Consider the following 18,644-nt stretch of genomic DNA (forward strand, 5'->3'; position numbering starts at 1 on the left):
CAAAGATTACAGACAATACAAAATAATAATAAAATTGGTTTTTAATATTCTCAAGGATTAAAAATGGGGAAAATGGGTTTGGGTAAGAACATCATTAATTATCAGAACTGAAGTAATTTGATGGTTAGGTTTTGATTTTGCCTACATAAAGTAATAACATTTACTCTCAGTGCTCGCATTTTCACATGCCATTCTCACTGCAACAAGAATAAGATTAATGCAGATAGGCATCTATTTTATTTGGGTCACTAAGCTTTCTTCTAAATACGATTTCTAAAATGAACTTTTAAGAATAAGCTAACTCAAATCCATAGGAAAACATCAGAGGCATGAATCTTATTATTATACTATTTATGTTCTGTGAAATATCTATCAGTGATAGGTAATTTATAGTAGCTGAAGAGAAAGAGGCTCCTTAATTTAGTCTTTTGTGGTAGCACCACTCATTGGATTAAAAAAGGGCCTATCCTTGTAACCTGAAATGACATTCCATAGCTAGCGAATGGGCACATGCAACCTTTAATGTATTATTATTATGATGGTAAGAAACACTTGGGCAAAGTTTGCAAAAGGAAACATTGTGATGTAAAAGCAGCTGAATATCCTGCAGTTATATGGCATTTCTGAATATATTTTATTTTTTCAAATTCATATCACATGATTTTAATTCTAAACATCTTATTCAAATGCTTTAAAGCAACAATTTGAGTTCATGGTATAATTTCAAGCATGATGCATAAGGACTTTGTTAATGCCAATGCTAATAACCAGATTTTCCTATTAATAGGGGTACATCATAGTAAAGAAAAGCCAAACACTTACAATGAAAGTAAAGCTCTTCATCCCCTTCTTGGTCAGCTTTGCTATAACCACAGTGCCTGGAAGAAAGCAAATTTGTGACAATCTTAGTGATTTTACTTTTTATATTTAAATTTCATTACAATGCACCTTAGTTACTCAACAACCTACTAGAGTTAAATTTACTGTTCATAGTTATGAATCCATTTAGTAATAATATAGCAATTCACATGATTAAGATGCACAGAAAACAAACTTTTTGTGTGAGAAAATGTAAAAGGAACATTTTTAAAAATACATTTAGAATGAATATACAAAATTTAATATGATTTGAATCCACAAAGTTCAATTCACAAAAATATTCATGAGTCACAAATATTCACAAGTGAATGTTTACTTGTATTTCTTTCTGGAAAAAAACACATTTTAAATGGTTTCCACAAACATTTAATAACTAAAAGAGTAAATACTTCCCCAGGTATATTCTATATTTATTATGAAAACTTAACTCTGAAAATAAGAAATAAAAATTCACACAATAAAAACTATAATACTCATTCCCTCTAAACTAAAGGCAGTGATCAAACTCATATTACATTTTGATCTTGAAGGAATGACATGTTATTGATCTTTATTGTTTTGTATCAAAGAATGTTTACATTTACTATTTAAAATTCTATTACACTAAGTAATAGGCTGACATAATTCTTAAAAAGCAATATGTTTTAATGTTTGAGATTAGAACAACTTTGTGTTCTACCTTCTCCCAATGATGAAGCCAAAGACCATGAACACCAAAATGATGGTCCCAGCCACAGCAACCACAGCAATGATAATGACAGGATTCTGTTCACTGGAGACAGCTGTAGCTGCAAACAGAGGAAATAGGCTCAGAAATACTTGACACCATGCAAGAACTTGAGAGGTTAAATAAAATTAGTGATATCTTTTCTATGTAATTCACTCTAATTTTAAATAACTGCATTATTTTGTAACAAAGTAAATGTAAATAAATGTTTATTTCTGCCTTTCAAAGAACTGGTAAGGACAATACTTTCACATATTTTCCATTTATCAGCTATAAAGGAACATATAAACGCTCACTGAATGACTATATTCCTGCTTTGTTGTAGAAAGCTTAGTTATAAATCAAGAGATAGACACATCTGGTCTGCTAGTGCTATTAAATCCCTATTGTTCCTCAGCAAGGCATTTGATTTTGATCCCTTTGTGTCTTTTTTTCTGGTATGTGAAATCAGAACCAAAATACATACCTCGTGTATTTTTTAAAGTACTTTAATACACATTAAATGCTTTATCTCTCATATCATCAATTAAAATAGAAAGCATAGTGTAATCATAGTTAAACATCATGAAATTATAGTCCGCTATAATTCAGGAAAAAGATGAGCTATATTATCTGTGTTATTTTTCATGAAGTATGTAGTAAACACGTTTCATATTTTAAGATTACAAAAATAGCTAGCCTATTTTAGAAAGAGAAAACTTTCTGCAAGTACTTTTTAACAAAACACTATCATTACCTAACTGCAGACACTTCTTGTACAATAATAAATAATTCTTCTATGCTCATTAAGGCAAACTCAGCTGAACCTTTCTGACAGTCTCTTTGGGAACAAATACATGTTTGCATGTCTTTTAAAACACTCTCTGATATAGAATTTTTGCACTTATCACTTCCATTTTTCCAAACTAGTGAAATTTTATTTATATGGTGACTCACAATTGTCATATTTTCCCAGTTTCATATTTTCAGTAGCAATACAGACTTTATAAAATCATTTAAGACATATGAAAAAATGAAAATGAATATTTCAATAAATGATCCAGTTGCAAATATCATAAAATACATAATGTCAAACTAATATAACTTGCTAATTCTGAAACAATCAACAGCTGCAATCTTTAATTTAAGGCAGGATGGAAACTACCTTTCCTTCTTGTTGATGGCAAGGGACTAGATCTCCAGAGTAGTAATTCATATGAAGGCAAAACATATCTTGCCACAATAGGAAGTATAAAGTTTTTTTCAGATCAGCCTTTCTCTAGTTTGTTTGTCTGTCTCCTTTTGACAAATTATCTCTTAATTTCGTATACCTATGCTAACAAGAGATAGCTCCTGTGTTGAAAAACAGTAAAAACAGCTCTGGTCTAATAGATACTTTCTGAACAAAGAAGATTATACACATTCTCTAATTTATCACCTGCCAAATTGCTCCCTGAGGGAACTTAAAAAGGTTAAAAAACAAAACAAACAAACAAAAAAAACAGAAAACAAAACAAAACAAAAAAACAACAGAAGAAAACAACTTTCAAATACTAATTTCTGAATTACAGCCTATTATCACACAACAGAGAAAAGATGACTTCAAGTACTTTAAAAATTTGTTTATTTTATGTTTTTAGTCTTTTTTCTATACATTTTAAGAAAGTAAAAGAATGGAGTAGTTCCAGTCATGAGGAAGAAAAAAATTATGTACATATGTTATGAAATTCTTTCCATTCAATGTGTCCCATGGGCCTAATTCTCTGCTTGTCTTAGGCTCGGTTTTTCCCTTAGCTTCAGAAACAGAACTCTAATGAGAAAAGTGAACTCAGGTGAATGATGAATCAGAATTTGTGCATATTTATTTATACATTTTTGTATATTGTCAGGGTCATACTTTAATCTTTCCACAGCTGACATTAAGGTTAATATTTTCATCTATTTCACGGGCAATACCTATTAAAAATAATTTGCTAAGGCTATAAATAGAATATCATGGTTTAAAAACTCAAAAAAGTAGATAGGATACTGCATAGAAAGGGATTTTAGGATGTATGTGCAATGAGAGACTGTCAAACTTCTCTTTACGAACAGTGCTCAAGTGACTTCTTTTAGACTGCATCTTATCTTCTGACCTGCTTTCCGGCACAGCGAGTCACTGCTCCCTGACGTGGTGGTATCACTGGACCATGCATTCCACCAGTGCTTAATTGTGTGGCCAGAATCTCTGTACCTGCCCCTCTCTTTCACTGAACTTTCAATAAAGATCATGAACTGCGTGTTTCAGTGTCTCCTTAATTCTTAGCATAGTAACTTACGCTGACTCACTGGTTCACAAAGAGTAATCTGGAAAACCCTGAGAGTCCTCAATAACTTTTCATAGAGTCTGCAAATTCAAAATAGTTTTCATATAATATGAAGATGTTATTTGCCTTTTTTACTCTCATTTGCTTACAAATGCAGTTAAGATTTTCAGAAGGTATATGACAAGATAATACCATGACTCTGATGGCTAATAAAATGTGTTAGTGTGTTCTTGTGTTTTTAAAGTTTCCATTTTAATTTCTAATTTGGTGAATATTAATTGATATAACAAATATAAAACATTTTTTGATATCCTCAACATTTTTTAATAGTAAAAGGGCTCCTGGGATGAAAAATTTTGAGAAAGGCTGTGTTTAATAAGAGCTGACACTGGAGACTTTCCATGATAGGGAGTCTCCTTGACACTTTGTATATATTAACTTAATCCTCAGAATATTTTGTGAATTGAGGACTGCTATACTAGAAATTAAGGTACAGAGACCTAGCTCATCCAAACTCCTATAACCGGACATGGCAGAGCAGGGAGATTTGAAATTAGGCAGCTCTCTGCTGGCACTGAGTGATATTAGTAATTCATTCTATGCTGATCAGTGTGAAGTATTCATTTATTGCTAATTTACTGAGTGCCTTCTGTGCCTGAAACCATAGTAGGCACTGGCAAGACAACAGTAAGGAAAAGAGATATGGATTCTTCTCTCATCAAGTTTACATTCCACTGGGAGAGAATATATTGATAGTAAAAATCACCAAATTCTAATGTAAAAATCCATTCTTAACATACACTTCATGTGATCTTTCAGATTCCACTACTTTATAAGCTCTGAGTCTTGGTTACTTCTTTTTTTAAATAATAAAAATAATATCTATGAATCTCAGCACTCATTAAATGATAGTTTGGTTTAATATTCTCAATTTACAAAGTCAGGAAAAGGCATAAATTCATCTTGAATCTTTTGAAATCTAAAAGTGTTTTTAAATAATAAGGAATGATTAGGTAAATGTGAGATACCTGACATTTTAAGTTTAAACTATTTATTAAAAGATGAAAGAAACCATAATTTGAAGTATCTTTTTATATTTGAATTTACAGGCTGATATTATGATATAGATCTCAGTTGAAAACTACTAGAGCACATTTTAACACTAACCACTCAAATGTTTAAACATTGAAATCTTAACTTAAAATGCTTTAATGTTTTGGGGGACAGTAAACTTTGATATGCTGATTCTTGATCTTATATAATCTATTTAAAAATAATAATCATAAAAATGGCATTAAGTTCACCAAATCAAATTATGTAGCAAATTTCTAAAATGATGCCTTTATGTTTACCATTTTACGTGAATGATTTATATGTCAAAATGATTTCAACATACATTTTTATTATTTGTGGCTATGAGAGTTACAGATTTATTTTAAAATGTAACAAAATATGTGGAAGAATAATACTGTTACCAAACTTAACAAACATTAGTTAATGCAAAGGATATTTATCAATTCACTCTAACTTTTAAATATCTCTACAATTCTTTCTTTAAAGCCAAAATAATTCTTTACTCAAACTTATATTCATTTAGTTTGTTTAAAATATTTTAATTGAGAAAAGTCGTATAACATTTTCCAACTCAATTTTGATTAGAATTTTGGAGGAATGCTGGATTGGCAAGGAGAAGAGATAACAGCTGGAAAACTCATGTGCCTGAGCAGTAACATCAGGAGGAATCAAAACCCTAAAATATAGAAACACAAACTGAGACATCGGCTCTGTTGAGGAGCAACAGCAGTGGTATTCAGGGTGTTCTGAACTTGCACTCTGACAGCAAATGGGGACATACATCCCAAGATACATCTGCCTACTTCTTATACACTATATATACATGCAATTTTACTATAATCTTGTTGCATTATAAAACGTGAACAAAATGATAAAGGGGCTTCAAAGATATTAGCTATATTCTATTTTTAAGATGAGTGGTTATAGTGATATTCATTTAATTATCTCCCTTATATTTCATATATACTTTAAATATATTCTTTAGTATGCATGAAATATCCCATAACATAAATGAAAAATATAAAAAATAAAAATAAATACAAGTTCTAAGACCTTCCTGAACTCTCGTTTTTTAAATCATTGCTAAAGGGTAAGTCACTTAAATGAACACAGGTCCTTAGATACCATCTTTCTCTTGTTCACCTCACTACACATTCTGGCTTCATTTGTGGGTTTCTGTGAAGTAGCCGCTTTGATGGACACACTTAGAATGAGATTGTTTTGAGGTTGACAAAAACATCTTGTGTCAATACACAAATTAATCAGTCCTGCTTCTGTTTCTAATTTCACCTTTTTCAAAAAATAAATCCAGTATGCGTTAAAGAAACTAATTTAAATCACAAGGTTCTAAAATTGCTAAACAAAACAGCAAATGTTAAATTATCATGAACTTTTACAAAGTACATTTATATGTACATATATATTTGTATATTTACAAATTATGATGATGCAAATGATCACCCCAATATTGAAAAAAATATTAATATATGCTGGAGTTATTGAGAGTAAAAATCCAAACCAAAGGCATAATTACCTTCAAACATTTTACCTGTAGCTTCCTCTAGTGTAGCAACATCAAGTCTGGGACTGTAGTTTCCATAACCAGCAGCAGTAAAAGCCCGAATCTGGAAAACATACACTGTTCCTGGTTTCAGATTATTAATGGAGGCTGAAGTAGACTTGGTTTTTACTGTTGAGTAGGTCCGTTCCCTTTGATCCTAAAAACAATATTTAGAGGAAATATTTAATTGTGATTGCAACCAGACAATTTGACAGTCAACTGTTTCAATTTAATTCAATTTGCTCCATTGTTTTTATAGAGGCTACATTGCACTTTGTGGAATATTATAACATTAAGTCACTTCTAAGGTAATATAAAATGAAAATGTGAAACACATGCCTTTGTAATATATATATTTAGGGAGAAATAATTTAGTTAAAACATTTATGATGTTTTTAACTTTCGCACAGGTAATACGTGACAAGAACTACTTAGCCATAATATAATAAAATATCCTACTGGTCAAAGAGTGGGTACACCTGTACAATCTACAGTTTAGTAGAAGTCATCAAATCATAAGGTAGTTTTCTTAAGGTTTTTTTGAAAGTTATTCAGCAAGAAAAAAAGCTAGATGCTAAAAATCCAGAAAGTTATTAAATCAAGAAATTCAGTTAACACTACCACTATATTGACATGCCAATTTTTTAAAAACAACCCTGAATTTCTCACAGAATAAACCACTTCTGCAAAACAGTATTTAATGAAATATTTTTAAAGTAAAATTATAAATATTAAATTTTACATATATATGATTTATGGCTTGAGAATATTTTAAACATGATTTATTTCTTTTTTTCATATTTCAGATATAAAAACTGATGCAGAGTTTACTAAAATAATAGTTTTATGTTTATTAACAATTTTTATCCTATCATCACATTTTATGTGCATATACAATAAGATTAAGAAGGAAATAAATGTAAAAACTCAAGCATATAAAAACTCCATCAAAACAATATTTAAATAAATAAAAATTTAAATCGTCCTTCATATGATTCTCACAAGCTATTTATGAATAAAAGCTGTAAAAATTATACTTCAAAATATACAATTTTAGAGAGTTTTTACTTGGTCTATAATAAATTCATGTGTTCAACTTTATCTGGCAATAAAATTCTTCATTGAAATCTTAAAATGTCTATCTAGTTGTTTGAGTTGCCTTCACAGTGAGATTTGCAAAAGTGTAAATAAATATATACTTAAGCTTGATTTACTCAAACTGATCTGTGATTGTCCTCATTACAATCATTTATAAAAATGATAGTTTGTATTACATATATTTATTGCAAACGAAAGACCTAGGCATAACTCAGGTGACACAAACATCACGCATGTGTACATATACATTACAATATAATACAATACAATGCTATTATTGTCTTTTAGTTGCCTAATACGCAAATTTAGCGAATGTAGATACTTTTTCTGTAAGGCCAAAAAACATGATTTGAACAGATTTATTCTAGAGAAAACATTTGCAAAATATTTCAGATTTATATTGTGAGAAACTTTACTCTTACCACCTATTTGTTTCATCGCTTTTGAAATTTGATGCAATTTCATCAGGGACTATAACTGTTAGCTCTCATGGGAAACCAGATATACTAAAACCAGCGTTAAAAACAATTATCCCCTCTAAAACACATTTGGTGGGATGAGAAATGAAGCACATAAAATGCAACCTTAGCTATGAAGTCATGAATTCATAATGTAAGTAACAAGCAAAAATATTTTAAACTTAATCTGAACATTAAAACAAAATCATATTTTAAACTAATTTTTCTTCAAAAAAACAAAGGTATCTATTGCCAATGTACTATATACATTTCAATTTATTTAGTCATGTCAACTCATCCCCAAAGTTTTCTCAAAGCTTTAAGCTCCCAATTTTCTAATTGTATTGTCTAAACAGTTAAAATGATTATGTGTATTATAGCACTTCAGGTAACTCAGGTAAGCCAAAAATAGTAACACTTATTATTATTACTGTTTGTAATAGCAATGGTTTCCACGTTTCAAATCTTTCTGTGAGGTGGAGTTTTAAATCATAATCTGTGAACATGGTTCATATAAACATTTTTCTCTCTCTTTCCAAATGAAACAGAAATAAATACACTCATATACTCAAATACATCACTAGTTACTAAAATTTAGTCATTATAGGGAGATTAAAAAGGCAGCACTTAGGTTTTAGCCATACTATTTTTCCTGGAAGGAGAGGTGTAAATAAGTACCATACATGATTATTAAAACACATATAAAATAAACTTCAGGAGGAATTTAAAGGAGTGAAATACATCATCTGATTTGTAAGTCTGAAGAACTATATCTTTATTATACAAAGTATTATTTCAAATTACTAAACTATTTGAAGTCATTATCATCACTGAAACCACATAAATTAAACAAATCATTAAGGTCCCAAACAGACATACTAAAGAAAATTTTTTTCAAAATGCATTGGGCTGTGTGGTTTCTGTGGTACTAAAATATCCTACATCTAATTATTACGATATCAAAAACTGAATATATAAATAAATACATATGCTACAAATGGGACACTTTCACTTGTGTAACACAGAAACTTAATACACAGAAATCACAGTTATAGTAATGAGCCAGAGATTCACAGAGATGGTTATTATAAATGGCTAAAATTAACTATGAAGTTTGAAGTAGCTCCAAATTGTTGGCATAATGACCAACTTTAGTCTACAATACAGTAGGATGACATGAGACACACAGCACATTGTACATTTCAGTTGCTCTTAGCACTTACTTTCTCGTAATACTTGATTTCATATTCTGTGATGACTCCATTGGGATGCTCTGGTTCCTGCCAGGAAAGCTCGACACTCCGCTGCAGCACTCTCTCCTTCATTACTCCGCTCACTTGCGAGGGAGCTGTTTGGACAAGATGTGTCAATAAACAATGAGAAAATTCACTGGATGCCTCAAATCAAATGTCACAACTGATCAGTCCCATGCTGTGCCAGTTTCATTAAGGTAAAAGAAAGCACCTTTTCATAGCTCACAATTCAGAAGCTAATGAATATTCAAACAGGACCTTATTACTGTTCATAAACCTTAATAGAAATTTAAATTAAAGTGCAAACAGCAGAAGATAGCATTGTTCAAGTTAGTGAAAAATGGAAATGATGGGGCTGAGAATGACAATTAAGCAAATGAATGCTAATTAAGGCTAGAAAATATGATTTCAGATTAATCTCCAGTGATAAACTAAGTCCAAATATTTATTTCACATGCAACAGCAATACACTTTTTAAAAGAAAAAATAATTTAATATTATGCAAGAAAAAGTGTATGAAATGGCTACTTTGATCTTCAGTGAAAGGGATCATATTTTTAAAAATGTTCTCATGTTTCACTTGGTGTGTGTATACTCCCAAAGAATTCCAAACAACTTTGGAAAACATCTTTAGACTTTATTAGGTCAAGATGCAAGAAAATGTAAAGGCTGCCTGCTACTTAAAATATGTGCATGAACACACATACATACACATGGACTCTTGCATGTGTAATTTATACCTACGTAACCTAGGTTTCAAGCTTTGAAAGGAGCAATTCAAAGCTACAATCTTGCTTTCTCTTTCTATACAGATAATAATATGCTTAGAGTTCTTTCATTCTAATTAGTGACATATACTCTTTTTGGTAGCTAAGTCTGTGGAATGTAGCAAACTAATTTGCTCTGTCTAATTTGCTCAGTGATGATTAACTAGTTGTCTACTCTGTCTAAATGAGTAGCTGCTCTGGCTTGGCTGAATTTCAGTGGGGTCATTATGTTTCATGTATCATGCTCTATCTCATTCTGTAAAATATTTTCAGGCTGTTAATTTAATTTTCTGATGTCTGAAATTGTTAATAATCCTGCTGACAGAAAAGCAATTATATGGGACCAAGCCGTTTAAGCAACCTTCCGATGTTTATCCCTTTGGCTTTATTTTGTTTCTTCTACCTAATATTTTCTTGTATCAATGTCTATAAAACACATTTTTCACTTCTTTCCGGCTTGGCAATTTTGAAGGAAGGACATGGAAGATGCATGACTCTCATTTCCTCCCAGATTACTAACAAAAGCGTAACGAGGGCAGTTTAAGTGGGACAACTTTCCCTTGAAGGCGATGTAGCTGAAGTACTCAACAAACTGTTTACAGTCTAAATGCATTTCTGCTATGTGTTCAACGAAGCTAATGTCTAATAAGAAATCTTATTTTTGTCACAACTTTTGAAACCTGAACATATGCAGTAAACAAGAACTTATCTCTAAAGTGACACGTCTCTGTACCCAGAACATGCTTAGCATAACTCAGCAGACTGCAACGTTCAAGAGGCTGCTTCCTTAGGCCATGGCCTTAGGAATCCAACTCCAACTAATTGTGACATGAGATTCTACTTGACAAATAATCTCTAATAGTATAACTTACTTTAAAAAATCATGCAAAAATTTACATTTTAACTAGTAAAAACAATAGACTGCAGCACAGGTGAGTATACTGCAATCGTTAACACACTGAGTTACCCAGGAGTGCTGCTGGTCTCTGATAGGGTTTACAATTTATGTGTGCCATTGGAAAATAAGTTAGCTAGAAATAGGTTAGAGAGATCGTATGTGTAAATCTCTAGGTTTCTTTCAAATAACACCCATAGCCTACTGTGATTTTCAGTATAAGTCAAACACTAAGACATTTTGCTTAGTTTCTATCCCTAACTATCACTTTGCTTGGTATGATAAAAGAGGCAGGAGACTCTGAATTCTTCAAGTTATGGAAAAGATTTGGGTTATAAATCTACCCTAAGTTTCTGATACATTGAAACAGATCTAAATATAAAACGAGATGATTTTTGCAAGTTATATACTAAAATTACATTCATTATTTCACCCTGGAAAATAATTTTTACCTATAAAATCACAGCAATTGGAGACTGAAAAAGAAAAGCTGCTAAAAATACTTGAAATATATAATATTTTGAAACTCATATCACAGTGCTGACAGTGAAGTATGCCTCAACGTATTTTCCCTTTTGCACAGGAGCCATATCTGTAAGTGAATATACTCCTGAATTCTTCTATATTTCTTTCTTTTTTTCTTGTATCCCTTGCTGATACTATATCAAGTCACACATTTTAAGAGGGTCAGAAACGGAAGCACTAGCACATGGCCCTTGAGAATGGATAAACTGCATGACAGGAAAAATCTCTCTCTGTCTTATGTCCTTCAAATACAACATTTGGTACAGAAAACGTGATTATATGTTCCCCGAGCTTCAATATCTTAGGTATAAAGGATACACAACTCACAGGATATACAGCTTATAACCAAAAACATCTCTAGCCTAGCTAGATTCTAACAAGGTAATTATTTTCAGATAAAGTTATATGTTAAAGTAAAATTAAAGTGGCATAAGGTATGTTAATCTTAAAACAATGATTTCTATGGATAATATATTTGATTTACTAAATTAATGATATTGTAACAATCTCACTAACAATGTGCTCACTCTTACACCAAAATATTCAGTTAACTACCATCTAAAGTTCATTTCTTAAAAGAAAATAACAATATACAAATGAACTATACAAATGAAATATACAAATGACAATATACAGATGAATATACAAATTAATTACATGCTTTAAGAACCAATTCAGTGTTATAACATTTAAATTATAATTGTTATACTTATCAAAGTGAAATTAGATATGTTGTAATTGGAATTATGTGAAGATAGTAAATAGTAACCAACAAAAATAATGAAGTTCCTGAATTGAAAGACATAGGTAAACACATACTGTATATAAAACAGCTTTTTGACATAAATTTTTAGTAGGATTTCTAACAAAAAATTAACACATTCATTTTTACTAGAGTTTCTAGAAATATTCAAATATAAAAATTAAACTCAACTGAAAGATGGAACTTCCTTTGCCCTTAAAGATCTTCAAGTCTTATCAGGGATACAAGATATTACAAATAAATAAAATATAAAACAGACTAAGTCATGAAGAAAATTATTAATTGTATTTGGAATTTTCACAGATGACAATGACAGAAGACCTTAGGAAATTCAAAATTTGCTTCCAGAGTTCAAAGTGGTAAATCTCAACAGCATGAAAACAAAATTGATAAATTTGATGAATGAGTAAAGCAAAAGTCTAATGACAGGCAGAAAAGTAAATTTGTGGAATGGGTTTGTTAGTATAAGGCTTTAAATTGAAAAATAATCAGTAACAAGAATGGCGGGTTTATGTTCAGACCTGAACCAATCAGCATTTTACAGATTTTGAGTATCAAGCACTCATATGTGATCTTTGATCTTAATCAATTTCCAACTAAAATCCAATTACAAAACACGTATTTAAATTACAGAATAGAATTTATTCATAAGGTCTATGTACTGCCTCCCTCTACCCCCTGCCAACCTGTTAAGCTTAACTATTTGTAAATGAAAATTTCTTAGCATGAAGTAGGGAAAAAGACAATTTTAAAGCACAGAATAGTAGGCAGAGTGACCCCACAAAGATGTCTATACCTTAATCTCTGAAACAGGTAAATATGTAAATTCCATGGCAAAAAGGGTACTGCAAATGTTATTAAGGTTACAGACCTTAAAATGAAGAGATTATCCTGGATTCTTCCCAGTGGGCACTATCTAGTCATATGGGCCCTTAAGAGCAAACAGAAATGCTGCGGAAGTCAGGGAAATTTCAACTGTGGGAGGAACCAACTTGACATTGCTGGAGGGGACCTCAGAGAAACATGAAAAGATATGGGGTAGCTTTTAGGATGAAACTGGCCCTGACTGACCGGCACAGAAATCAGTAATTCAGTCCTATCAGAGCAAAGGATTTGAATTCTTCCAACAACAGGAATGAGCTTGGAAGTAGATCTTCCCCAGAGTTTTCAAGTAAGAGCCAAGACCAGCTGATAACTTGATTTCAGCCTGTGAGGCTAGTAGTTGAACCTTGCTGTGCCCAGATTTGTGACCTACAGAACTGTGAGATAATAAATGAGTGTTTTAAATTGTTCAGTGTTTGTGGTAATCTATTATGGCAGCGATAGAAAATGAATACATATAGTAAGAAAAAAATCAGACCTACTGAAATTTTTATGAAATTATGAAAACAGGCTAGTGATTGCATATTTAAATAATGTGATATTAAATTATATGTTGAAACAGCATGGAATCAAGGAATATTGACCTTAAGACCCAAAATACAATGTTTCATAGAAAATGACTTAACCGAGATAATGAATTTCATTTTGGATTTAAAAAGTCAGTTATTTATACCATTTATTTTTTCTACACTTACATGTTTCTAACTGAATTTAAACAAAGAATGAGATGGAAAAATATATCTGTATTTTTAAACTATACAATAAGGTAAGATGGGTCAAGCATAAAATGACCTTTCATCAAATATATCAAGTTTTTAAATCCACTGAAATTTGTTAGAAATCCATTGGGTAAATACAAAAAGGAAAAATAAAGACATCTTTGGAATACAGTCAAAGGAAAACCTGCTAATAGTAGAATGATGCTCTTTCATGGAACACTTTTGCTATTACACATTATCAGTAAGAAATTCATTTTTAGCAATCCTCGAAATAACAAATGTATGTGTTACTATGAGCCTAGTATTTAAAAATATTCAACTTTTAGCTTTCTCACTCTTCCCCACAGGTGTTCATTTTTGCACTATAGGAAAAACATAAAAATACATACAAATTTGCTTAAATAACGAAATCCTTGGCCATAGTTATACATGCAGTGCAGTCTATCATGTAACATAGCAATTCTGTTTCTAGGGTATGTAGATATATGTATAAAATGTTAAACACATAATTTCACAAAATTTCAATTTCTTGGCTGTGGAAAAACAGGGGCACTAATAATATTAAGAATGATAGATACACAATTTTAGCTAAAAAATAGGTACAGGAACTAAAGGTAATTGAACCTGTAGCAATTATGAGCTATTCTTTTGTGACAGACGTCTGTCAAATTATCTTTGACTGGAAAGAAGCATGATCTGTAGTTAAAACCAACATAAATTTTCATTCTATAGTAAGTGTTTGAAAAAATTGGTGGAAGAGGAATGATGTTTTTTCAAAATTAAATTATGTTATTTACATTGCTATCTACTTAACATACCAATTAGGATAATGATTTTCAAAATGTAAAATATACAATATAATAAGATATATAACAGAATGAATTTCTAAATAAATTCAAGAAACAGTTACTAAAAAGACAACTTGACTAAGAAATAAGGTTTGAAAGTTCTGAAAAAAAATATGATGTTGAGCTGAAAAAGTAGGAAAATAAAAGCATCCTGCATAGGGGCCCCAGTCAGGTATACATGTGAGTTATACATCAATATATCTTCAGTAGAGTAATAAAATACAAAATAAGAACTACAAAAGTCACCACTTCACAATCTGATCAACCAGGAACAATTCTGTTCTTTAAAGCAGCGATTGTAAAAATGATCTGACAATACATCTTTTTGAGAATAAAGTTTTCTTTTTTTAATCACCAGATAATTGGCAACCAATTGTTTCGACATTTAATTAATTATTACAGAAGTTAGCACTTCTCATGAAAACCTATAAGGAAAAGGCTATAAGGGGCATCCGGTTGTGGAGAAGAGCTACTGTTGGTCATTGATGCTAAACACATACTAGGACTCCTCCTAATATCTGCTAAAGTACTGACTAAAATGTCAACTGTTGAAAGGTTAATGTGTAACTCTTCATACATTTTAATTTTAATAGAATTTCTCTTAATGTAAAAAATATAAAATATTGAACACAGTAGGTATAAATTAGGCAAATTCCCCAAACTGGCTGTCCTACTGATACCAGTCTTACAAAGGAATAGCTCAATAATGACCTAACATGACAATTTAGAATGGTTAAGGAGTTCCTGATAGTAAGACACATGCTCTCTATCTTTTCAATCAACAAGTAATACTGTCTTTTTACTGGTTTAGTTCTATTCAACAAATACTTTTTTGGCATTTCCTATATGCAAGGCATTGTGGATTTTTATAGTTCCTTAGAATTTGCAACATTAGACAGAGAGAGAGAGAGAGAGAGAGAGAGAGAGAGAGATTTCTTTCCTTCTAAAGCCCTATGAGGTAAATACTGTTTTTCTTGCTCTCTGTGTGTGTGTGTGTGTATGTGTGTGAAGAAGTTGAGCATTAAAAATTAAGTAGCGTCATCTCAGAAAGAGGCATATTTTTATTTAATCCATATTTTTAAGCCCTAATTCCCAAGTATTTTTCAACTATACTGCAAAATTCTAGGCTCCGACACTTCCTGAGAGCAGAAACTAGCAAGAGGAAAGCTAAGCAGTCATTCATTCGTTTAATATTTATTGAGAATCAATGATGTGCCACGACATTAGGTTTTGAGAATATAAGGATCAAAAGACCCATAGGGATCTGCTTAGTAGGCAGTAGCAGTCTCAGAAGCTGCAGATACTAGAAGAGATTAAGCTGAGCAGAGATTTTTTTTTAAATGGAAAATGCGTGTATATGCTACAAAATTCAAAAATACTAAAGCGTGAAAATTGACACTCCCTCCCAACCCATCCCCATGTAACTAAGGTACTTCTCGCTGAAGCAATCACTCTTAGCAATTTATTTGGTATCCTTCCAGAAATCATCTAGGTTAACACAAATATGTGCATTTTTTACATGAATGGTATTTTTTGATTTATGCTGTATTTTATAACATATCATTTAACACATATAGATCTGCATCACTCTTTTATCAGCTCTGTTGTATTCCATTATACATATGCGCCATGATTTATTTGACCAGACACTTATCAATAAGCATGGTCCTTTCCCACCTCTTTTTCTTACTCATTATGATCCAATGAAACTGCTGGTAAACTGGTATCTAATTAGTTAATCCTATAAGGAGAGTAAAATATTTCAAAGTAGGCTAGTGCCCACAGGTGAAAAGAGGTAGGCAAAGTTACACGGACTGAATAGGCAAAATGTGGCCATTGTGAAAACTCCTTTAGAGGTTTTGCTTTAGAAAAGAAAATGAGCACTTTATTTAGTTATTATTATTTAAAATATTCTAGAGCAGTGCCACTCAAAGTGCAGGCTGGCTACTCAAAACGCAGCTGCAAGTTGTTGGTGTGTGAGAGGAACTTGTGTCAGATGTACATCAACTACATCAGTAAGCACTTTTTTGTAGCTCAGCTGACATTTTTTTCTTAGTAAGATTTCTTGATGAAAGAAGCATTTCTTTTTCTTTGCAGCTTCCTTGATCATTTTCTTTCTGGTGCTAACTACTTATCTGTCATATGCTGGCATTTTGAGTAAGAGTGACTTTTAAAAGTATGCTAGCATTAGTCTTAAATATCCTTCACTGTAACACTAAAATGCCCAAAAGGTAAGATTACTATAATATTTTTACAGATTTCTGATGAAAACTCCTTTCGCTCATACCTTCAACATAAAATTTCTCATGACTGATTATAGTATAAGGAGTTGTACGAATTGTAAAGATGATGATGTCTCAGTTTCTACCTTCCAGATTTAAAACCAGAAGACAAGTTAGAACGTGAATGCGCACAAACAATCTAAATGCAAAACTAAATATCGTAACATAGATGAAATATAAATCAAGTGCCAACATATTCCTTAGAGGCATTAAAGAGCAAAACACACAGAATATTTCCCTGTTGTCGACCCCATCTGTAATTCAGCATTTGATTGGTATATAGCCATGCACTTAAACAGCTTATCAATACTTTTGGCATTGCATCTATAATCTGCAAGTGATAACTTTGTATCAATTACATAGTAACAAACTCAGTTTCAAGATTGGGCACATATTTTTCTGTCTAGTGGCCTCAACCCGTAAGTAACAACTTCTTGAATCATTCTTCCTCTGCTTCAGCTAATACAGATTTTGTTTTCTGTTGGTAAGAGTGGCTACACAATGTGTCATTCAATTATGTTACACCTGTCTATCTCCTCAGCTATTCTGATGCTCCTTAAAGGTAGAAAACCTAGAGAAGCAGTAGAGCATAGGAATGAAGAGCATGGGCCAGAGGGCTAGCCCCTGGCTTATTTGCTGTGTGATCTTGAGCAGAAAATTGAACCTCTCTGTGTCTCAGTTTTCTCAGCTTTAAAATAAGGATAATCAGAATACTTACATCATAGATAGAATTGGGTTATGGAAATTAAATATATAAATAAATGTTAAATACTTAAAATCATTCCTAGCACATGGTAAGAATTTCCCCAAAAATGTATTATTATTCTATGCTGACTTTGTTTGTATTAAAATTACTGATACCTGGGACACCTTCCAGAATACGCTCATTCTAATATCAGATTCAGGCGTTCGTATTTTTCAAAAACTGCCTAGATAAAGCTGACAGACAGCTGAGATTGAGAATAATTCCTTTAAATCTTTGGCAGGAACATAAATTGCTATTCTAAGGGGGGATACTAGCACTCTCCATAATAAATGCTGGCAATGTTAGATTTTGAAATCTTACATTGGTAAGGTTTATAAAATAGCCATTTCAGTAAATAATCCATTTGTATAATGTATACTCTGTTTTATATGCATGAACTAGCTAGAAAAGTACATCAGTGTTAAGTCACTTAGAAGGGATACATCATTGTAAGAAAATGAAATAACTACCAAAATGAGATGAAGACCAACAACACACACTCTTTTCAAATTGTTATAAAATATATTGAGAAGGAGAAATACACAGATTAAGTAATTTCTATTTTGATTGGTGAGGAAACTAATATTTTGAATTATTTGTTTTAAACTACTTTCGTACTTTTACAGTCGGTAAACTGGCTCCATCTCTAATTTTCCATGAATTTGTAGCCAAAGGGTACTCTATAAGGTCAACTACATAACTGTGGCTTAGCTTTAATGACGGAATAATCATAGAAATGATTTATCAGGAAGTATGGGACAGCTATGGCCCACAACTAGACTCCTTTAACAATAAACCTTTAAGTAGAATATGTGTATATATGTCTATACACACACACACACGCGCACACACACACATTAGTTAATGACCTCCCTTGCAGGTC

The 18,644-nt window shown here is 31.6% G+C and overlaps 1 protein-coding gene across 4 annotated transcripts in view; it reads right to left on the reverse strand.

Annotated features, from left to right (window-relative positions):
* EPHA7 (EPH receptor A7) overlaps positions 1-18,644 on the reverse strand; it is a 179,652-nt gene that overhangs the window by 22,883 nt on the left and 138,125 nt on the right. For 3 of the 4 annotated variants that reach the window (XM_009205682.4, XM_009205683.4, XM_017958120.2), the window contains exons 6-9: positions 9,306-9,430; positions 6,500-6,683; positions 1,559-1,667; positions 823-878 (exon numbers count right to left, since the gene is read on the reverse strand). In XM_009205682.4, coding sequence (XP_009203946.2) covers positions 823-878; positions 1,559-1,667; positions 6,500-6,683; positions 9,306-9,430 — 474 coding nt within the window. The remainder of the gene's footprint in view (positions 1-822; positions 879-1,558; positions 1,668-6,499; positions 6,684-9,305; positions 9,431-18,644) is intronic. The other variant, XM_009205684.3, reaches the window with a different exon arrangement.

This window comes from Papio anubis, chromosome 6 (assembly GCF_008728515.1).
Source record: "Papio anubis isolate 15944 chromosome 6, Panubis1.0, whole genome shotgun sequence".
Lineage (NCBI taxonomy): Eukaryota > Metazoa > Chordata > Mammalia > Primates > Cercopithecidae > Papio > Papio anubis.